The following is a 21,684-nucleotide window of genomic DNA, read 5'->3' on the forward strand; positions in this document are numbered from 1 at the left end:
TTTATGGAATTGAGGTAGTATACGGAGACGGCCCATTGGCAAATACCAAAAAAAAAAGCATAACTCTTCTCATCAATTACTAAATGCACCGATTATTTCACATGCATGAGAGAAGAGAAAGTTTCTCAAAAAAGAAGAAGAGAAAGAAAGTTGAAATGCATTGGTAGAGAGAAGACAAGAAATGAGATAGACCTTATACTAATTCCTAACAAATTTTAAAAGCTTTCCGCCCTTATAATCCCAAATGAAGGGAGCACTCTCTTCTTTTGGAAATATAAATAATTTAGCTTCATCTAGATACGAGTATATCTAGACATTTTTTTTGCAAACATTTCATCGATCTATTAACAATCATCAACAACAATACAAAGAGTTCTAAAAGTAGAAAAAATACAAATAGTTCATTGGACCACTTAACGACGACTAAAAACACAAGCACGAGCCGAAGGCGCCCCACCGTCTTCGCCTCTCTATCACCGGAGTGTAGTAGTAGAGCTTGTTGTATAAGACAAATATAAAATCATCGTGCTAAGATCCCAACGGACCAACACACGAGAGAAACCATTGCCAATGACTACAAACGTAGATTGGAAAAGACCGACCCAAAGCCACACCAACGAACACGAAAATCGACCGGGCCCCAGGAGATCTGCCGAGCACACAGCTCCATGTGCCATCGGCCAGTGATAGGCGACACACCACCGAAACAAGGATAGGACGATAAGGACCTTATTTTAACTTTAGGATGTCATTGCCGCCTCCTCACCATCCCAAACAAAAAACACATAAAAAAACCTAAAACAGGAAACGAAAACCCTCCTACCGGTAAGAGACCAGGGTCCGCCAAGAGGTCATGGGAAGCGGACGGACTGGTGAGGGTGCTTACAGCAGGGACGAAAACCCTAGCCGCCTTGGGATCACCTGCTTTCTCTTTTTCTCTGTTATACTTATACCCTCATCTAAATAAAGTTGAGTCATATGTTGTAGGTGCCATTTCACGCGTCTGCGGGTTGTTAGGACTCTGAACATGCGTGTCACCGTCGATGGGTCGATCGTGTACGTGGTGTTTCTCTCGTACAACGGCGGTGGGTGGCTGACAACGGGAACGCCTTCCCGGAGACGTTAGCTAGCAACCTCTTTGTCTTGCAGCTGCAAGGCGGAGTACGTGTTGTGTCAACCTTACGCGTGACAAGCACGTACACGGCATGGTGCCATGGCCCGTGCTGGCTGGTGGCGTGCACATCAGTTGGGTGTGTGGTAGGTTAGCAGCTCGTTGTGTGCTTTGCGATCGTCAACTGTTGTTATCAGCTTCCGCGGGATGACTCGATCAAAGTGTTCACTGTGTACGAGCGCTAGCTGATGACTTGTGTGAATAAGAGTGTGTTTTCCACGATGATGCACGCACACTGACGCTGACGCATTGAGCTTGGGCGTGTGTGAACTGTGCGTCTGCCATAAGAAACCGAGGATTGTTGCCTTTAAATGATACGGAGTCCTACCAACTTCATAAAGTAGACCAAATGATTATGGAAAATTTTACTTGTAGTAAGTATGATGAATTACCCAGAAAATTTGAACCCAAACTGTGATCAGTGTACACCTAGTGAAAGATGAAAAAGGATAAACTCACATGGATTTTTTGAGGGGTTTTCAGTAGATTTTTTTTTTGTGTTCCTCTGGTTCTGGCAACATAGATTAAAACTTGATATGCAACTTTGTGACATAGTAGATTGATTTTGTTTCGGTGATGGGGAATTTATTCTTAAATCATATTTATTGGTTGACTTCACAAAAAATAAAATCACGTAGATTTTAAAGTATATATACCCTTCGTTTAAGACATGGTATCGATGTTTAAAAATCACGTGTTTGGCCTATTCGCGACGAGTTCCAAGCTGTCTTAAAATATTTCCACTTACACTAAATAGGGTTAGCTATAGCTTCCTTCGTGATAAGCCAAATAACACATTTGCTAAAATTGATGATTTTTACGCGGATCTCGGTGTCAAATCGACCGTGAAATAAGAAATGAAATGAGTGATTTTAACACCATGTACATGGGTGTTGAACCAAACAAAAACATAAACACCATGTAGGACGATGTCGACAACAGACACCGATCCTAGATAAAAGCAAGGGGGTGCATTAGTTATTATCAGTCCTCGGCGAGAAACGACAACCGCAAGCTAACGACAATGCAACGTCGAAGAAAGAGGACACATAACCTTTAATTTCACTGTAGGCAAGCATACGTGCATTTATCGTACATTGCTTGTCGGAAAACCCGTCAATTAAGGAGGGGAACGTGCACTTTGGAGTATAAGATATTTTTTAAAAAAATGCAGGAAGAAATGCGCGATGATGGCAATTAAGGAGGGGAACGTGCACTTTGGAGCATAAGATATTTTTTAAAAAAAATGCAGGAAGAAATGCGCGATGATGGTAATTAGGGTTGCAAGCCGCGGGATACGCGGGGCGGATGGTTTCCCGAATAGTGCAAATTAGGTAGATTTGGATTTGATTTCCGCAGTTGTACTGATTAATTACCGGAGTTTGCAGGATCTGGCGGATCCCGCTTTTGCAGCCCTAATGGTACTCCCTCGACTTTTTGTACAGACCGTTACTTATGACTTTAGTGATTTCGCAATGCATTGCGCTATGGTACGTGGTGTTATCGTTGTTTTTTTATAGACACGTGACAAGAAGTGTACATATGTAACTATACTTTACACCAAGTGCCATCACTTTGTGATAAAATTATACTACTATACAATCATACAATTTGCCACTGGGATAGCCGTCAACCGAGCCGCCCGGAGGCGGCACGCTGAGCTCCACCAATTATCCGGATCAGCATAGAATAGGCGGCACCGGGGCGTGATGAGCGGGCCGATGGGCTTGACTGAGCAGCTGTGGGCGGCAGTTGGTTTGTGCCGGCCCCCTGCGCAGCACAGAGGAGAAGCAGAAGGCACGGCGAAGCTTCGTTTCGTTTCGTGCCGTATCGGCGAGTCAAAGCCAAGCCACACTTCTCTCGTACGCACGCACTGCCCTTGCCCTCGCTCGCTCTCGCTATCGTCTCTGCCTTTCTCTCTCTCTCTTCATTCATCCTCACACGCTTTGCCTTTACCCACGAAAAGACAACACCAACCCGGAGTGGGAGAGCAGCAGGGAAAAAAAAGGAGTCGAGAGACGAGAGAGTAGTTCGTTCGTTCCCCCTTTCGCCCCGTCCGACCTGCGCCGAGATCCGCCCCCCGCCGCCGCCCCGGCCCCGAGGTGAGCGCCCCCGCCCGCCGATCCGCGCCCCGGCCCCCGCTCGCCCGCTTCGGCCGCCGGTTACGCCTACCTACCCACCTTCTCTCCTACGCCGCGAACTGGCCGCGGCCGTGGTCCGGAGCAGTGGGGCGGTTTTACTTTTGGTTGGTCTCTCTCTGGCGGCAGCCGAATTCGGCGCTCCTCCGCGACGTGCCGCGCGGTTCTCGGCTCGGCAGGTCGCCGTGGCGTTTTCGGGTAGTTCATGGTCACGGGGGGTTTTGGTTTGGTGCCGCTCTCCGCCTCTGATTTCCCGGGGGGTCCTCGCGCGGCCGCAATGCGATTCCAGGCTCGAATTCCGCGAACCCCCGTGCGCCGGAATGCGGCCGCTCGAGGTTTTCCCGGGCGGGATTTTTCTCTGCTGCAAATTGAGATCTCAAAAGCGCCCTTCCCAGGTTGCTTGTCGATGGATAATCTCAACGCCCAGCGTGGTCTAGTTTTCATTTTATTTTTATTTTTTGACTGATGACTGGGTGGGTGGGTTTATGTTCCGTGTCCGAGAATAGCAGAAACCTGAAAACCATTCCACTGACCGTTCCCTCCCCCCGCGCGAACGATTCCGACTGGCGCTAATTTTCTATGTTTTTTCTCAGATATAACAGGCATCCTTCTCCCAGCATCGGGTTCCACGGAGAAGGAGGCACCGATTTGGACATCTGATCCACCCATTCACAGCGGACTTGACCGTTTCAAGACTTGGGGGACGGCTGCTGCCGGACTGGTCAACAAAAGAGGCGGCTCTCCCTATCTCTCTCTGCGGCTCTAGAGATGGTGCCATTGTGAGCGGAGGATGGATTCCGCGAGGAGTTGGTTCCAGAAGTTCCAGCCGCGGGACAAGTCCAAGAGCCCCGCGGTGCCCGCCAGCCATGGGAAGGACCCCGGGAAGCCCCCCGTCGACGAGGCGCCTTCCAGCGCCACCAAGCAGAAGGTTGCGGCGGCTAAGCAGTACATCGAGAACCACTACAAGACGCAGATGAAGTCCCTGCAGGATAGGAAAGAGAGGTAGGCTGGCAAGACTTGAATTCTTGGCATCTGCAAATTTTTTTCCCTGTTTTAGCTGCGGATTTAGGTACATGCATGATGACTCCATTCAGCTCTATGAATCCTGAATACTATCATGCTGTAGAATAGGAAAGCTGCAAACACCCTTTTTTGTTTCTATTACCGTATCAAGGAGGATGCTCAATAGTAACACACAAACACGCCATGTTCGGATTGGGATGGCAAACACCAAATTAGGTACAAGTTGTTGGGGCCTCTTGTCAGAGCCCAAAATAGGAAAGCCTATCAGATTAAGATTCTAACCCCAAGTTAGGCATTCCCTACGCTCACTATTATAAGGTGTTTTAAATATTTCAATGTGGACTAGTTACGGACCGAGACGAGTGAACCTACACACTGAAGCGCGTCCAGATACATGCATTTTTTTTTTGTAAAACCTAAAACATCTAATAATAGTGAACAGAGGGAGTATGTAGCTTGGTGTGTTTCCTGAGCCCTAGAGTCGCACTAATGGCTTAGCAAAACATTTAGCTCAGTACCATAATATTATATTCATGCATAGGTTTTCGGAATTTACAATTAATCTGAAGAACTTTGCTCAATGAGATTGATATGCTTATTTTGAATGCCGTGGTGTTGCCATCTGTTCCTGAGCTATTAGTTTTGACTCACTGTTAATTCATGAATTCTGAAAGTATGATAATCTCTGTCGAGCTATTTGACTTGTTACTTTAGTTCCAAATTTGAACGTAGATGCCAACCAAAGGCGATGTAGGACAATGTCGATAACAGTCACTGATCCTAGGTAAAAGCAAAGGGGTGTATTAATCATTGTTAGTCCTCGACGGAAAACGACAATTGCAAGCCGCGACCATGTAGTATTGAAGAAAGAGGACGCATAAGCTTTAATTTCACTTTAGGCAAGCGTATGTGCATTTGTCCTACATGGCTTATCGGATAACCCGCCAATTAAGTAGGGTAACGTACACTCCGTAACATAACCTGATTTTAAAAATACAGGAATAAATGCAGGATGATGGTACTCCCTCAACTCTTTCTATAGGCCGTTGTCACTCGCTATCTTATCTGGTGTTATTTTATATATATATAATATAGACAAGTGCCACAATGCATTATCGGCGAGTCAAAGCCTCTGTAGAATAGGAAAACATCGAACACACTTTTTGTTTCTATTACCGAGCAGGATGCTCAGTAACACACAAACACACCATGTTCGGATTGGGATGGCAAACACCAAATTAGGTACAAGTTGTTGGGGCCTTGCCAGAGCCTAAAATAGGAAGCATATCGGATTAAGATTCTAACCCCAAGTTAGGCATTCCCTCCGTTCGCTATTATAAGATGTTTTAGATATTTTAATGTGGACTAGCTTTGGACCGAAATGAGTGAACCTACAAACTGAAGCATGTCTAGGTACATGCATTTTTTTAAACCTAAAACATCTTATAATATAGTGAACGGAGGGAATATGTAGCTTGGTGTGCTTCCTGACTCCTAGAGTCGCACTAGCGGCTAGCAAAACGTTTAACTCAGTACCAGAATATTATATTCATGGATAGGTTTTCGGAATTTACAATTAATCTGAAGAACTTTGTTCAATGAGATTGATATGCTTATATTGAATGCCGTGGTCTTGCCATCTGTTCCCGGGCTATGATTTTGACACCATCACTGTTAATTTATGAATTCTGAAAGTATGATAACCTATGTCAAGTTGTTTGGCTTGTTTCTTTAGTTCCAAATTTGAACGTTTATATGCATTACTCCCCAAGGCTTGTTTTGGCACCGATTGTAACTTATTTCAATCTACTGCATGCTTTGGTGTGTATTTCACTGATATTTGAGGCCCATTCACTGGTATAACTTCGTCATTACCCCTTTCTGATTTCCTGGTCTACTTTTAGGCGCTGGATGTTGGAGAGGAAGTTACAGGATGCTGAAGTTCCTGCAGAAGAGCAGAATAACATTCTAAAGCATTTGGAGAAAAAGGAGACTGAATATATGCGTTTGCAGAGACACAAGATGGGGGTTGAAGATTTTGAACTTTTGACAATTATTGGAAGAGGTGCATTCGGAGAGGTACCTCTCACTTTCGTCTATATGTACTTGTTTGTTTAACCTCCTAATTACAAGGCCTGATTTCTTGGCCGTGTAATTCTGTCCGGTCAATGGCAGGTTCAGAAGATCAATGTTAGGGTTGACATTATTGCTCATACGAACTTTTCCATTTGACTATGATCCCATTTGTGATGGGAAACTTGTGCTGCTCGATGCCCCCTCTTCTATATTTGCCACCGAACACAGAAAATCATGTCTATTTTGTTTCTATATATAGTCAAACCAGGATTAAATGGTCTCCCAATGCAAGGTTTTTACCTTTCTTTGTTCGAGCTTCAGAATAATGTTCTTTTGTCAGTCCAGTTGACCTGTCTATTTTTTAGGCAACACTTGTATGCTGGGTTGGTGCTGTCTGTTCTGATATCTTAAATTTCTATAATCTTGACTTCTTCCTATTCTTCACGTCCTGTGTTGTTCTTTCCCCTGCTCCATTAAAATGGAAAATTGTATTCCCAGTTAGCGTGTTCGTGTAATAAAGCTAGGGACGAAAGCAGAGTGGAAGTTTCTGACTATTTGCGGAAAAACAGAAACAGAGGAAATACAGAAACAGAATTTTGCGGTACAGAAACGGAAATGGAAAATTTTAAACAGAAACAGGGGTGGTGTTTTCCTTTGGAACAGACACGGAAATGGGGTTTCCGTCTCCGGCAAATGCGGAGCTTTCTGTTTCAATGTGGCTACATGGTTGCGTTTGGCTCAGTCCAGCAGACCCTCGCCAATCTCCGCGAAACAGGACCAACCCAACCTATTCTACTACCTTATCCCGTAACCCCTTCGCCCTTCTCCTCTAGTCGAGCAGGCGCAGCCATGCAACCTAGGTTAGGAACACCAGACTGCCGCCACGGTGATGCCGTGTCGCCCACCCATCCTCAGATATATACATCCATGTCGGTACCGTATTTGGTCTGTATCTGTTTCCGTATTAGTTTCCGTGGTTTCTGTACTTGTTTCTGCTTCCGCCCAAAAAAAGTGGCAAGACTTGGCTACGTCTGTTTCTGCTCTGTTTACATCCGTAAATAAAGCAACCATCCCCAATTCGTTTTTTCTCTGAGGTTATCACTTTGTGCATCATGTTTAACGTCACTTCAAAATGTGATTATGCAGGTGCGTCTTTGTAGAGAGAAGACCTCTAAAAGTGTATATGCAATGAAAAAGCTTAAGAAATCTGAAATGCTTCGTAGGGGCCAGGTAATAACCATGTATGGTCTATCCGTGTTTTGTTTTCTTTTCCATTTCTGGTTTTGCTATCCTCTGAAATAGTGTTATTTATTTACACATCTCAGGTAGAACATGTCAAAGCCGAAAGAAACCTTCTTGCAGAAGTTGATAGTGCTTACATAGTCAAGCTTTATTATTCTTTTCAAGATGACGAGTTTCTGTATCTCATCATGGAGTACCTTCCTGGTGGAGACATGATGACTTTGCTTATGCGCAAGGACACATTGACAGAAGATGAAGCCAAATTTTACATTGCAGAAACTGTACTAGCAATAGAGTCCATTCACAAACACAATTACATTCACCGGTATTGTATAGCTGTTCTCTTGCTCTTTTAATATAATTCTTTGATTCCATAATCTAAGATCTATCTCTGTGTTCATTTTTTCAGGGATATCAAGCCAGATAACCTATTATTAGATCTCAGTGGTCACTTGAAACTTTCTGACTTTGGTTTGTGTAAACCTTTGGATAGTAGTAACTTTCCAAATTTGAATGACCCAGATTATACATCTGGAAAAGGTGCCAAGCCTTTACCTGATAACACCAATCGGCTAACTAACTCTTCTGCACCGAAGCGGACACAGCAGGAACAACTGTCACATTGGCAAAAGAACCGTCGAATGTTGGTAAGCGATACATTTTGGTTTAAATCAATTTATTGATGGTTGGCACACAATATAAACAATGTTATGGTCCTATGCCTATTCCGTTGAGCATGCTTGGCTTGATCCCTCATTTTGCCTCGTCAAAAAATTGGCAAGCCCATGAAATGTGACCCAGTTATTTTGGCTCCATGAGGGATGTTGGCAAGATTTCTTACCGAAATTTGGCAAGGCATTGAAGCAAACCAACCCTCTGCATCAATTGATGCATGCGGCGTTTTATTACCAAATTATGAAACGAGTATAATTATTACAACTTATTACAATTCATGGATCACTCAAAGTCTCCACGTGGATAAGCCACCTAAAAAAAGCAAGAAAACTTCTCAGACGCATCTTTATGTGAGGCGCCACTCAGACCGCCAGCCGCACCGGCTGTAGAAATCCCGTGCTACCGGTCGCCAAACGGTTGCACCCAGTATCCATGTCCAGTCGGTCCTCGGCCGGCTGGAGAAAGGACCACATATGGATCCAGTGCGTAACCAAAGGAATAACCTGCAGAAATGATGGAAAACTTCTTTGATTAAAAATGAAATCATTACGAACGTTCCATATCGCCCATAGTAAAGCGCACATACCAACTCTAATATGGCCCCCCTTTTGGCAACCCCATTTAACCAATTCCCAAACAAGTTAGTACTATTAGCTGGAGGATGTATATTAAAAGTCATGTAAATAATTCTCCAAAGGATCCTTGCAAATGGATGTGGAAAGAAAAGGTGGTGTATAGACATTGGTTGTCCTTAGTTAGAATCACTCCCTTATGGAGGACTGATAGACATTGGTGTTTTTTTATCTGGGATTTTCATCTAGCTTTTAGCTTTTCCTTTCATATCTGTGGCCTATGTATCTCTATGTTAACAAGTGAATATGCCCACGAGCATAGCTAACATCTTAGTTATACTTGGGGCATACAGGCGTATTCTACAGTGGGCACTCCCGATTACATTGCTCCAGAGGTTTTATTGAAGAAAGGATATGGAATGGAGTGTGACTGGTTAGATTTATGTCTTGTCTTAAGTTTCTGAACATTTGTTGCTCATTCCACATTCTTTATATATTTAATGGATTCTTTCTATCACGTTTTTTTTTTCTTCCTAGGTGGTCCCTTGGTGCTATCATGTATGAAATGTTAGTTGGTTATCCTCCATTTTATTCTGAGGATCCAATGTCAACCTGCAGAAAGGTGTGTGGCATAGGCTTCTTCATTGGTTACTGTGGATGTTTTTTGAAATTTGCTATCTTTTGCCTAAGTGGCGCTTACTAGGCTCACGCGAGGCTGTCTTAAGCCAAATTCATAACACATACGACACATTGGTGCGCCATGCCGCCATAGTAGTGTGAATTGCCTGTAATTATCCTGCGCAAGGTTGTGATGGTTGCAGCTGGGTCACTGGAGTCCCTAGTTCCCTACTATACAACTAATATGGAATTTTGATTGTTACGTTGCAAGCAGGACCACCCTGTGAAGTGATTGCTAGCAATTTTATGAAAACCTGTATTTGCTGATGATTTGAGCTAACTTGTGTAACTTTACAATCATGAACATGTAATCTAATCCGTTTTTACACTTTCTTTTTGTTCATGAAGATTGTGAACTGGAGAAGTCACCTGAAATTTCCTGAAGAGGCAAAGCTTTCTGCTGAAACCAAAGATCTCATCAGCAAACTTCTGTGTAATGTTGAGCAGAGACTTGGAACAAAAGGAGCCCATGAAATAAAAGTGTGTTATCTTCCCCTTCTTCTACACACAGTACACCGTCATTTCTCTCAGTTACTTGCGTAACTGATGTCATCATATCGTCCACTTCAGGCACATACATGGTTTAGAGGTGTCCAATGGGAAAAATTGTATCAGATGAAAGCTGCTTTCATACCAGAAGTTACTGGGGAGTTGGATACTCAGAACTTTGAGAAATTTGAGGAGGTAATATTCTGTTGCTCCACTTCTTATATATCTCTAGACAATATGCATTAATAATACTTCCTACTCCAGACACTCAGATGATTTTTGTGATACATGCCAGTTGATAACCAAAGTGACCTGGAGTTGTTTACCGTTTTTCTGTACCGGTCATCTGCTGTGCACTAACTGTTGGCATGGCTCACACATTATGCAGTGGCTAACATAAGGGATTCCAGAATGCTGTGCACTGTTTATTTCCAAGCATTTTGCATGGAAGCTGCTAATAATCTGTTTTATTTTGAACCTTCCTATTCCTATTGTCCCAGTCCCACTTTGTGCACCTGCTACTTTATGCACGGATGCTTTTCTTCCTGTCTTCTTCAATGGAAAGGGATGGGAGCGTGTTTGTTCCTCTGGTGCTTTCCTAATTGATTAAATTGCACATGAGGTACTTAACTTGCCATATTGCAGGTTAGTATCTCTTGGGGTACAAACAAATAAATCCAGTGATCTGACCGGACAATTAAATTCATTGCACTCTTAATGGCACGACTAGGCAATTTGAAGAATTCTGATGCAATTGGGCTCTTACTGGGTGCCACTTTTATTTTCATTATTTTCCATGATAAAATGCTGATGAGACTAGAGTTATGAATAGGTGACTGTACAGAACTGTTTCAAAAGCTAGAGCTGTCACGCTTGCACTTACCTTTTTCTTCCCTATTCTGCAGACTGGAGCACAAGTTCAGAGTTCATCTAAGTCGGGTCCATGGAGAAAGGTAGGCTTGAGTTCACTGTGAAATGCTATTATTTGCCCAGTTAGGAATAAAATTATATATTAGGACATTCCTAGTTATTGACGGTATATCTGCTGGGGTAATGTTCTACCCTCCGTCCACAAAAGATGTCCCAACTTTATCAAAATATGCATGTATCTAGACGTGTTTTAGTGTGTAGATACAGGCAAATTAGACAAAGTTGAGACATCCTTTTGTGGACGGAAGGAGTATATATTTCCTTGAAGTGATGTTTGAATGGCATGGGCATGCATGGAGCATACCCAAATATCTATGTGCCTCGTTTCCTCCATTGCAGATAGGCCAAGTCTGTACCTTTACCAGTGTTGAATGTGCACGCATGCATCTTAGCCATTAAAAAAATAACAATGCAACGGGAACATTAAGTACTCTCTATGCTGGGTTTCATTTTGGTACTGCCATTTTAATTGTTTAATTGAGGAATTTTTTCTTTTACAGATGCTTCCATCCAAGGATGCAAATTTTGTTGGATATACATACAAGAACTTTGAAATTGTGAACGATGATGAAGTTGCAGGGATTGGTTAGTTTTCTTTTGCTGCACTATTACCTGTTACTTAGGCGTTATTATTTTATTTTCTTTAGTTTTACAATTGAATGATGTTTTATGTAACAGCCGAATTGAAGAAAAAGAGTTCCAAATCAAAACGGCCAACTATCAAGACATTGTTTGGTAACTACCATTAGCCAGTATTTTACATTGGTTCCCCACTTCACCCTTTCTCTTTTATGGTCCATTTACCTTTATTCACATATTGTAACAGAGAGCATGGATGAAGATGAACCTGTGCATGGGAGTTTCTTAAATATGTTGCCCCATAAGGAGGGGCAGCCTTCATCTCACTCAAGCGTTCCACCAGAACAATACCAACCTCGACGTAAATAGGATATGGAGGTTTTAAGAAAAGTAAAACATAGAAAAGTAAAACAAGAAAAAAAACTGCTGCCTTTTGGTCTTGGTTACCCTGTTCAACTTTTGTAAATTCTAACCGATGCTTTGTTTAGTGAAATTGTTAAAAACAAAATCTATCCTGTTCTCTCCAAATAGTATGGTGTCTGATTTTGGCAGAGGTGCTTGTTGGGCTCGCTGTATTTGGTTTGACAGTCTCGGCGATGGGTCTCAGGCCATTACTGGCTACAGCATAAGTGTATAATTGTTACCAGCTCTGACGAGCATGTGTATTACAATTAAATTCACCTCTGCTTTTGTGAACCTTTCAAAGAGATTTATAGCGGATGGTAATGCTGACTGAAAGGGTTGTTGAGACCTTCACAGGCAACTATGGTTCGTGATGAAATATGTTCTAGCTTCGCCTTACTGGACTACTGTATTCGTGATGCCAGTTTCCTTTGACGCATCTATGTGCATTGCAAGTTTGGAGTACTTGTGTTATTTGCTGGCATTATTAGCTCAAAGTTCATGTGGAATGCTTGGAACAAATAGGCGATTTTGGACGAAAATAGAGCAATGATATTTCACACCGTTTCCCTAATTGCAGTTGGGGACATCGTGAGGAAAGCGGTTATGGTCTGATACCTGAATTTAGTAAGATTAAGCGTTCTCTTGCTCTAACGATTGACGGTAAAGTTGCTGAAAGCCTACTACCTCCGTTTCAAGGAATAAGACGCCCTTATTTTACGAGTTTTTTGTTTGACCAAGAATTACTTCAAATAGATAAAGATTGTTTGTATGAAATTAGTATCATTAAAAAGTTCTTTTCAATACGAATCCAACGATACTAATTACATATAATATAATTAAGATTTTGTTGCTCAATTTTTATGGACAAAGTTCGTCTTGAAAAACGCGTGCGCTTTATTCCTTGAAATGAAGGTAGTAGTTAGGTAGTTTCTTTTCTGAACAGGGGCAGTCCCGAAGGACCGAGAGGTTCATTTAGTCAAAGCAGTGGTTTTGCATTTGTAAACATGGTCCTAAGAAAACTGAAAATTACAAATTGCACAAACGACCCTAGATGAAAAACATGAAAATCGATTGAATGCTCGTTCTCCACCTGGTTTGCTGTAGTCAACCTCCACGCCGCTGGGGACATGGAGGAACTGCAACTCCAAACTTGGCCGCCAAATCTGCAAAAAGCAGTCTTATTCATGGAGATCTCCGCACACCCGCCCTCCCGGCTCCAACCGCCGGAGCACCATGAAGCAGAGGAGGAAAACAAGGCAACACCCGATTTGATCGTAAAGATCTAACACCTCACTCCCGGCATGGACGCCAAGTGCCACACATGGCAATTTGCAGACCTAGATCTACTCTTATCTACTCCGATGCCTGTCGCACTCATTAGCTAGCTAGTTTAGGCAGGCATCTACGTTTTCCAGAGAAGGGCATCGTGATTTTGTAGGGTCTCAATTTCATTACTTACTTGGAGCCAGGATTGTATACAAATTGTTATCTCAATCGACAATATCATTAGTTGGCTAGTTTAGCCGGACATCAACATTTTCCAGAGAAGGGCGTCATGATTTTGTAGCGTCTCAATTTCATTACTGTGTGTAACCACCTGGAGCCAGGAGTGTATACAAATTGCTGTCTCAATCAACAATATCCTTGTTCAAAGGAAAAATCAACAATATCTTCTGGCTTTGTGTGGCATACCAGACACCTATTTGTGGGAAACTATGTATACCACACAATATAAAATTATAAATAAATCGTGAGATAGATATGCAGTGCCATTTGAACTCTGACCACTAGTTTGCTGGAGATAAAATGCTTTACTATACCAAAAGAATGTTATTGTAAGCAACTTTCATATTGGGTCATCTAAACATTTTTTTTACTTTTTGCTAAAATTCACATATAGACTAAAAAACCATCACATTTTAGAGTATTGCAAATCTACAATGTTTATGTGTATGTATTGGGGGAAAATCACCGATTGTAATTTTCATTTAAAAATATGGGTGTAACTATTTCTCAGTCGACTTAGAACTAACTTCATTCTCAGTCAGATGATTTTATCAAATCTCATTATAACTCATGTTGCAACTCATAACTAGCACGAATCACGATGCAAATCTAATGTTGTAGAATTTGACTGAGCACGAAGTTTGAACTAGCAAATCCCTAAAAATATATCACCATTCGTGACTTATGTAAAAATCTCGAAGAGATTTAAAAATTCGATTAAAAACTGGGCTGGACTGAAGGACTTGCCTACATACAGGCTACAGAGGTAACTGAAGCCAGCTGGCCTTGCAGGAAAAACCTTCTCCACGCGAGTCATCGTCATAGCATCATTATTTTGAAACCCCACTAATTCCATCTGAAAAAAATCGCCTCGCCGCCGCCGCCGGGGAACATGGCGGAGCGGCGGTACACCGAGCAAGAGACGGCGCTCGAGATCAAATCCCTCCGCCGTATCGTCGCCGCCTACTTCAAGTACGCGAACCCCGGCCCTCATCCTCTCCCTCATCTGCCTTCAACGAACCCCCGTTCCGTCCGTCCGCTCATGGCTCTTCACCCCGCCGCCGCTGCTCCTTGCCGCGAGATTTATTCGGTGTGTCGAACCGTAGCTCCGTCATAGCGGGAGTTCCGCGTGCTGCTCCGAGCCGCCGTTCGATTGGGTGGACAGGAGTTCGCGGTGGAGCTCTGTTCCAGTTCATGGTCCTTCCGATTTGTTTGGTTTAGGAATGGTTGCCCCCCAGTTCGGGAATACTGGGTGCTGGCCGGAGTTGATCTGGTGGTCGCTGGGGAATCAACTTGTCTCGATGGCTGGGGGCTAGGCTTTGCTGCGTGTTACACTGTTTGGGCGTTTGCAAATAGCACCGCCCAATGTGCGTCGGTTAGGGTCAGGGTGGTTAGAGACACTCAGTATGTTTATTGCTGATGTATTTGAGCGGATAGTGGATGAGAGTTGCGGGAATCATGTTAGCCTGAAGGTTATGGATGTGAGTGGCCATTTTTTATCTGCTGTAGAGGGGGAAAATCAATAGTTAACCACGAACAATCTGGACTTTCCAGGCACCCTCTCATTTGATTGTTGATGATGGAAGCCGTTAGAGGGTCTGGAAGATGGTCTAGTGGTATTTTCAGTGCTCAAAACGTGGCCATATTAATCAGAGAGTCGACCTAGCATATTGAGTAACTGATATGGATACCTGGAGATGTAGTTGGTCAATTGGAATGTACTTAAAACATCATATTGGTGACATGTATTTTGTTCCCAGGTTTTGGTTTATTTTGATGTTTCATCATTGATGTTACACAATTACAGTATTCCCTGCTTTTAAATGATTAGTGACTTAGCACAAGATGATATCTGTACAATATAAATACATGGAAACAGCCAGTCAAAACATTGCTATTTTGCTTCCCAGGTCTTAGGCCTTTTTTTCTTCGAATATAAAAATATTGATATTTTGCTTTTGTAATAGCTATCAAGATGCAGCAGAGAAAGATGTCAGGAGATATGAACGGTCATTCAAAATGCTTTCTCCTGCCCACAAGGTTTATTTTTCATAGTCATCCCACATTTAACCTTCTTATTGATCTAGGTTATGTAATGCTGTATGCCATTGCCCCCTTATGTATTTCTCTGTGCAGGAACTTCTATTTCACCTTGGTCTGAAGTACCAAAGATTAAGATGGTAAGTAATATTATGTGCTTAATGCTGGATGTATCTCTCATGCTCTATATCATCTGAAACAGTTGCTTGTTAACTGTAATATATGATTGATTTGATTGTTCCATATTAGGCATAGCAGATTCTGATGTATATATGCACAAAATGTGTCTAGATACATCTAAATCAGGGACAACTAATATGGAATGGAGGGACTACCAATGTTGCCTGACCTAATATGGGTATCTGATATTTACTGACGATGTTGTACCTTCATGAGTTAGGACTCTTCTTTGACTCATTATGAAGAAACTACCTATGCCCAGTGGCGGAGCCAGCGACCCCGGCAGCTTCCCTGGCTCCGCTGTGGTGTATCGTTAACAAGCAGTGCATACTTGCATGTTGAAGTTAGCATTTGCTGGGCAAAACTTCAATCACGCGGACACACGCCAGCATTGCCCAGGCTCTAATTGTCGGCTAGCTCCATCACTGCCTACCATTTTCAATTTAGTTTTCTCCATGCTTGTTAAACATTTATCCTTTTTCTGAAGTTGCAGCATTTGTGCATTACAATATTTTTAAAACACGTGTGCTATAAATCAGTACCAGACGTGGTAACTTTATCTAGAGTGGTTAGTTAAACGAAGAGCCCTCACATTTTTTACCATGGGGGTAGCCATGGCTCCTGCACCATGTGTAGCACTATTTGTACAGAAGCCTTTGTGCGTACATTGTGCTGTTCAGTGATGACTGAAACAACTTTTTGACTACTGTATTTTGATGCATTATTACTTCACAGGTGTATATCCATGAATGCATCTTTTGTCATGAATATGCTTGAGGTATGGTCTATTTGAGAATACGTTTGTTGAAAACTGCAATGCACACGGCGGTATTCTTAAAAAAGAAAAAAAAACTGCAGGCATTTGATCCTCCTTTCGACATGAGTCAGAATGAAGATGGTGATTGCCATGATTGTGCGGAGCACATGCATGGACATAATCATGCGGATTGTGCTCATTCTAGTGAGAGGTCTGATTTCTCAAAAAGTGTTGTCACCACAAATAATTCCGCATTGCATGCCCAACATGATTGCCCCAGGGAAGATGCGAAGAGTAATGAATGTTGTGGAGAAGCTGGGAATAAAAAGGTAAGTCCTCAGTCTCAATCCGTTTATTTCGGTCAACATACCCTGTTTAGATGTAATTATGTAAAGTTTCCTTTGGAGCTATTCAGAATACCATTGTTTCTGAAAAGACATAGGTTTTAATACTTTGATGCGTTTGGATCTAATAAATACCATAGTTTAACATACCATGTTATTCCAGATACCATGGTACTTTTTTTAAAGAAAAATGTACCCCAAACCTCCTTTTTTCTAAACATGCTGAATTGCTGGTCTCTCCTATATGTTGTGTCCTTCTTCTGAATCATGTGTATAGTAGCAGGCTATCACCCTCCATCTGCATGTGCACACACAGCTTGAAAAGCATTCTCGTCTATCTCCATGGAATGCATATACCACTAGCTTTCACGTACAGAGTAGATAGGGAAATGTTAGTTAGAGTACCTTGTCTCAAGGAGGTTAGCTTTGCCGCTTTCACATACTCCCTCCATTCTTTTTTAATTGACTCGGATTTAGTACAAGTTTGTACTAAATCCGAGTCAATTAAAAAGGAACGGAGGGAGTAGAAGATGTAAAATGCGTGTGGCTAGTTATAGCTTAGTTATCAGTCGGATGACGTCATCAAATCTTAGTTGCAACCCATGTTGCAACTCATGACTAGCACAAAGCAAATCTAATGGTCTGGAGCATTTTCTTAGTTGCATACTTGCATCCCCACTTGCAACTGAAAAATGTCAGTTGCAACCCCACTTGCAACTGAAAAACTCATATGCACGAATCACGATGCAATCGGATGGTGTAGGACTTGACTGAGCACTAACTAGCTGAGAACTAGCAAAACCGATATAAAATTGATACGTGTGTTGGTAAACAAGCTAATGACCTAACTTTTGCCTGCTTCCCCATGAGAAATAATTTCAATTATTACTCCAATGGCTAACTACCTAACAACATTCAAAATGAATACAAGATACTCCGTCTGTTCCAAAATAATCGATGTTCTAGGTTTTTCCCAAGTCAAACTTTTGGTCAAACTTTAAAGTTTGACTTAGGACAAACCTGGAACATCAGTTATTTTGGGAGTACTGGAATTGCCAAACATCCCTTGTTTTTTGCCAGTACTTCAGATTACAGTATTTTTCGTAAACTGTGGTATTTCGTTCCTACAATTGTTAATATTGTACTCCCTCCATTCCGTAATATGAGATGTTATATGACGTTTTGGCAATCTAACTTAGCTTGCCATCTTGTATTAGGGAACAGAGGAAGTAGTTGACAGGAACTGTGGTTTTTCAATACTTTGCATCCAAACATAAACACGATAATGATTGTTTTCACGTGGAACGTTAGAAGTCTGTTACTATATTTTAGATACAACAGTGGTGGTATGTTGCTGAATTATCCTTTATGTTGCATGTATATATAGTCTGACTGATTTATATCGAACAGGATGAGAAAGTTCACATAGTGGGTTGCTCCCAGCATGATGTCCCCAACTTGGGGACATCCCAGGGTGTGGATAAATCATGTAATGGTGGTGAAGACGCAAGTGCAGCTGCTAACTATCACGATACAGATTGCTTTGCATCTTCTACTGATGAAAATGTAAGCTCCCCTTGCAAGATGTAAGCTTCTGGTTTTATTCCAAATACAACAACATCAAAGCCTTTTTCCCAAGCAAGTTGGGGTAGGCACTGTTTTTATTCCAAATAATTCCCAAATACATAATTCAGAACTTAGCTTTGATTTCACACATGAATTTTATTTGGACATGCCTAAACGACTAGTGCATGAACATGTCATGCTTGTTATGCTCTCATTAAAAACTTGTACTCCCAGTGCGCTAACTAATTTGGGCCAGAGGGAGTAATATATTTCAGGAGACGTCAGTCGATATATTACCACTAAGCTTTACTCAGAAAATCCCGAGGGTTCTGAACTTCTGATCATGATAATTGATAAATTTAGAACTAGTCTCTAATTTGTTTATAAAGAATCTTTTATAAAACTTGGCATGTGATGAAAATTTTCATACTCAAGCTAGGTCAGGAGGTTAGATTGCAAAAATATGCCTGGCAAAGAGTAAACCAGGTATTGTAACTGGTACTCTTTATTCCTGGTATCATTCCTCTAGGGATTTGTTGCATAGTCACCGAAAAGTGGAACCGCTTCATATGTTACAAAAAAATAGGACATTCACCTGCGTTTTTGGATTTCTACAGAAAAACGCTTTATATCGTGTTTATTTACCTCTAAGGTGCTTATCCAAATTTCAAAGTTTCACTTGACAAATGGTGACCAATTTAAAGCCAAATTGGAACCTGCAGCTTAGCCATGGTGATTGAGCATTGGCGCCACGCCATAGCCTCCCACCAGAATTTAAGGATTGGACATAGGCAATTGTCATAAAGTTTAGGACAGGATATCGCACAACATTTCATGGCCCACTTTAAGTATATCGAGCACTGATTCCTAGTCTGGAATATAATCTTTTGGCACCTTGTACTTGTATATAATAATGTGTTTAAATAAGCGTGGATTATAACAACCCCATTTTCGTTATTTCAGGCAACTCCAGGGCACAACATGCCTCCAGATTTTCACTTGGATGTTCCTCCAGTTGATGTTGACAAAGTAATGGTTCTTATCATTTACATTCCCCTGATAGGCTGATAGTGATAGTACAATGCTAATGCTAGGCAATAATGTATACTGGTTGACAACCCAAGAAGTTGCACCGAGGATGACATCTTCCCTGAGATGTGATATCAGTGCTTTTCATTTATATATTTTCCATGCCTTAAATTTTAATCCATTAGTCGTGCTATATTTTTGCTGAAGTTGTCTGCATGCACATGTTCAGGTGCTGGTTCCTTTGCCTGCATTTACATTTTTTTCTTTGAATTTGTGTAATTTCTCTCTCAGAGATTTTCTGCATTTATTTCTTCTATCATTCAGTTTATTCTTATTTATGTAGGTAAGATGCATCATAAGAAATATTGTGAGAGACTGGGCCCAGGAGGTAATTTTCTGTGGTTGTAGATTGTTTCATGATGTGCTTGAAGTAGAGTTTCTGTTTTCTTGTACTGGTCTAATTTTCATTTTATTTACCTTTTTTTTTGTTCAGGGTCAGATTGAACGTGATGAATGCTATAAACCAATTCTTGAGGAACTTAATCGTCTTTTTCCTGACCGGATCAGGTAAACATGCATTGTCCCTTGTTTCAGTAATTAAGAGCTACCGTACACCTGTTTATCATTTGCTGTAAGCAGTAAGCTTGTAACATGTAAGATTATAATTGACCTCGATTTTAATAGTGACAATAACTTTTTGTCGGTCTGCATCTTGTTTTGTGTTTGTGTTCACTAGTTTACTCGCATTGTAGTTTGTGCTGGGTTTTCTAGTGGAAACTGACTAGTCCTTTGAGATGGTATTGATCTCCCAGTAATGTTAGGAAATTGTTAGGAAACTGACTAGTCCTTTGAGATGGTATTGTCAGCCATCTCAGAACCCTGTGACTTTGAGCCTTCCTTTGTTTTTCTATGTGTTCAACAAATCATTTTTATGAGTTGGGCGCAAAGAACAAATTGATAAAGTTGATGCAGATTCGTGCTTTGTCTTCATACCCTTGAATGTTTGATTACGGGCATACTGGTACTACTATTTATGGGCATATTTCCTTAAGGTTCAGCTATATTTGGCCCATCACCTGCTCTTGTAGTCGCTATGGATGGTAGATCGAAGCATTTCCGATTTTCCGTTGACATTACAAATGAGCAGAATCTTTTTCCTGATTTATTTCTAGTTTTCCATCATTGATTGTATGTTTTGAAATTCACAGGCCTCCATCATGTTTAGTCCCTGGTGCTGGGCTTGGGAGATTGGCTCTGGAGATTTCTTCGCTGGGTACTAATATAGTGATGTTCGATTGAAGATTAGCTAATGAAATATTTTTATTTAAATTCTGTATTTTTTTCCCTTGAACAGGTTTTGTAAGCCAGGGAAATGAGTTCTCATATTACATGATGATCTGTTCAAATTTCATTTTAAACCAGTATGTAACTCTGTTATAAATATTTATATGCGATAAAGTACCTTACTTTATCAAGTTGTGTTCATAATGCTATTATCCTACATATTTCTATCAGCACTCAAGAGGCCAATGAATGTACTATTTATCCTTGGATACACAGCAACTGCAATTCTCTCTCAGACAATGATCAACTCCGGCCTGTTTCATTTCCTGATATTCACCCCTCAAGGTATAGTACACCAAGTTTTTAACATTTTATTATCAGTGTCAGCACCTCTACAATGTAATACTTTTCCATGCTTCATTCCTTGTTCATTTGGTGCAAGCTGTGTAAATGTATTCCTGTTGGATGCATTTGGACCCTATAATATTCTCATGGGACAGAGTACAGTTATGTTGATTACATTTGTAGGTAATTTGTGTTATAGGGTTTTGTATGTAAAACAGAATCAGATTATGGAATATTAGTGCATTATAGGTCCTTAAACTATTTCTATTGTCTCATATCATCCCTGGAACTTTGAAGATTGCCTTCCGGGATCCACACGATGATTTTCAAAGTTTGAGAACCTATGTGAGACCAGGGAAACAGTTTGAGGACCTATAATGCACTTTACTCATTTCAGAATGTCCAGTACCCTATTAAAAGTTCTTGCAAAACCTACAGAACAATTGGACATTTGGATATAGTACAAAATTTACATTTGGCACTAAAATGTGCATACTTACCTTCAACTCTAATAATCTGAGCTTCGTTTTATTTTAGAATCGAGTTTACTACTTGAGCTTGTTTCAGTCAGCTGGCATTATGTATACTGTTGGTAAAAGCTGAAATTTATGTCTATTGAGTGTGGACTTCACTTGAACAGGGATACACTGATTCT

General features: G+C 41.3%; 2 protein-coding genes across 2 annotated transcripts in view; both read left to right on the forward strand.

Annotated features, from left to right (window-relative positions):
• The first annotated feature begins 3,154 nt into the window (after window positions 1-3,154).
• LOC124707334 (serine/threonine-protein kinase tricornered-like) lies at window positions 3,155-12,305 on the forward strand. The gene is made up of 14 exons (XM_047238993.1): window positions 3,155-3,273; window positions 3,903-4,311; window positions 6,237-6,411; window positions 7,555-7,638; window positions 7,734-7,975; window positions 8,060-8,297; window positions 9,251-9,330; window positions 9,435-9,519; window positions 9,924-10,055; window positions 10,146-10,259; window positions 10,970-11,017; window positions 11,495-11,579; window positions 11,673-11,729; window positions 11,821-12,305. The coding sequence occupies exons 2-14, from the start codon at window positions 4,100-4,102 to the stop codon at window positions 11,940-11,942; spliced, it is 1,674 nt and encodes a 557-aa protein (XP_047094949.1). The 5' UTR covers window positions 3,155-3,273; window positions 3,903-4,099; the 3' UTR covers window positions 11,943-12,305.
• Window positions 12,306-14,269: 1,964 nt separating this feature from the next.
• Window positions 14,270-21,684, forward strand: part of LOC124707335 (carnosine N-methyltransferase-like) — an 11,423-nt gene continuing 4,008 nt past the window's right edge. Inside the window, exons 1-12 of the mRNA XM_047238994.1 lie at window positions 14,270-14,456; window positions 15,452-15,524; window positions 15,621-15,664; window positions 16,440-16,482; window positions 16,563-16,790; window positions 18,216-18,371; window positions 19,335-19,400; window positions 19,744-19,788; window positions 19,894-19,967; window positions 20,609-20,673; window positions 20,755-20,821; window positions 20,916-21,029. Coding sequence (XP_047094950.1) covers window positions 14,377-14,456; window positions 15,452-15,524; window positions 15,621-15,664; window positions 16,440-16,482; window positions 16,563-16,790; window positions 18,216-18,371; window positions 19,335-19,400; window positions 19,744-19,788; window positions 19,894-19,967; window positions 20,609-20,673; window positions 20,755-20,821; window positions 20,916-21,029 — 1,055 coding nt within the window. The 5' untranslated portion in view covers window positions 14,270-14,376. The remainder of the gene's footprint in view (window positions 14,457-15,451; window positions 15,525-15,620; window positions 15,665-16,439; window positions 16,483-16,562; window positions 16,791-18,215; window positions 18,372-19,334; window positions 19,401-19,743; window positions 19,789-19,893; window positions 19,968-20,608; window positions 20,674-20,754; window positions 20,822-20,915; window positions 21,030-21,684) is intronic.

This window comes from Lolium rigidum, chromosome 4 (genome assembly GCF_022539505.1).
Source record: "Lolium rigidum isolate FL_2022 chromosome 4, APGP_CSIRO_Lrig_0.1, whole genome shotgun sequence".
NCBI classification, from domain to species: domain Eukaryota; kingdom Viridiplantae; phylum Streptophyta; class Magnoliopsida; order Poales; family Poaceae; genus Lolium; species Lolium rigidum.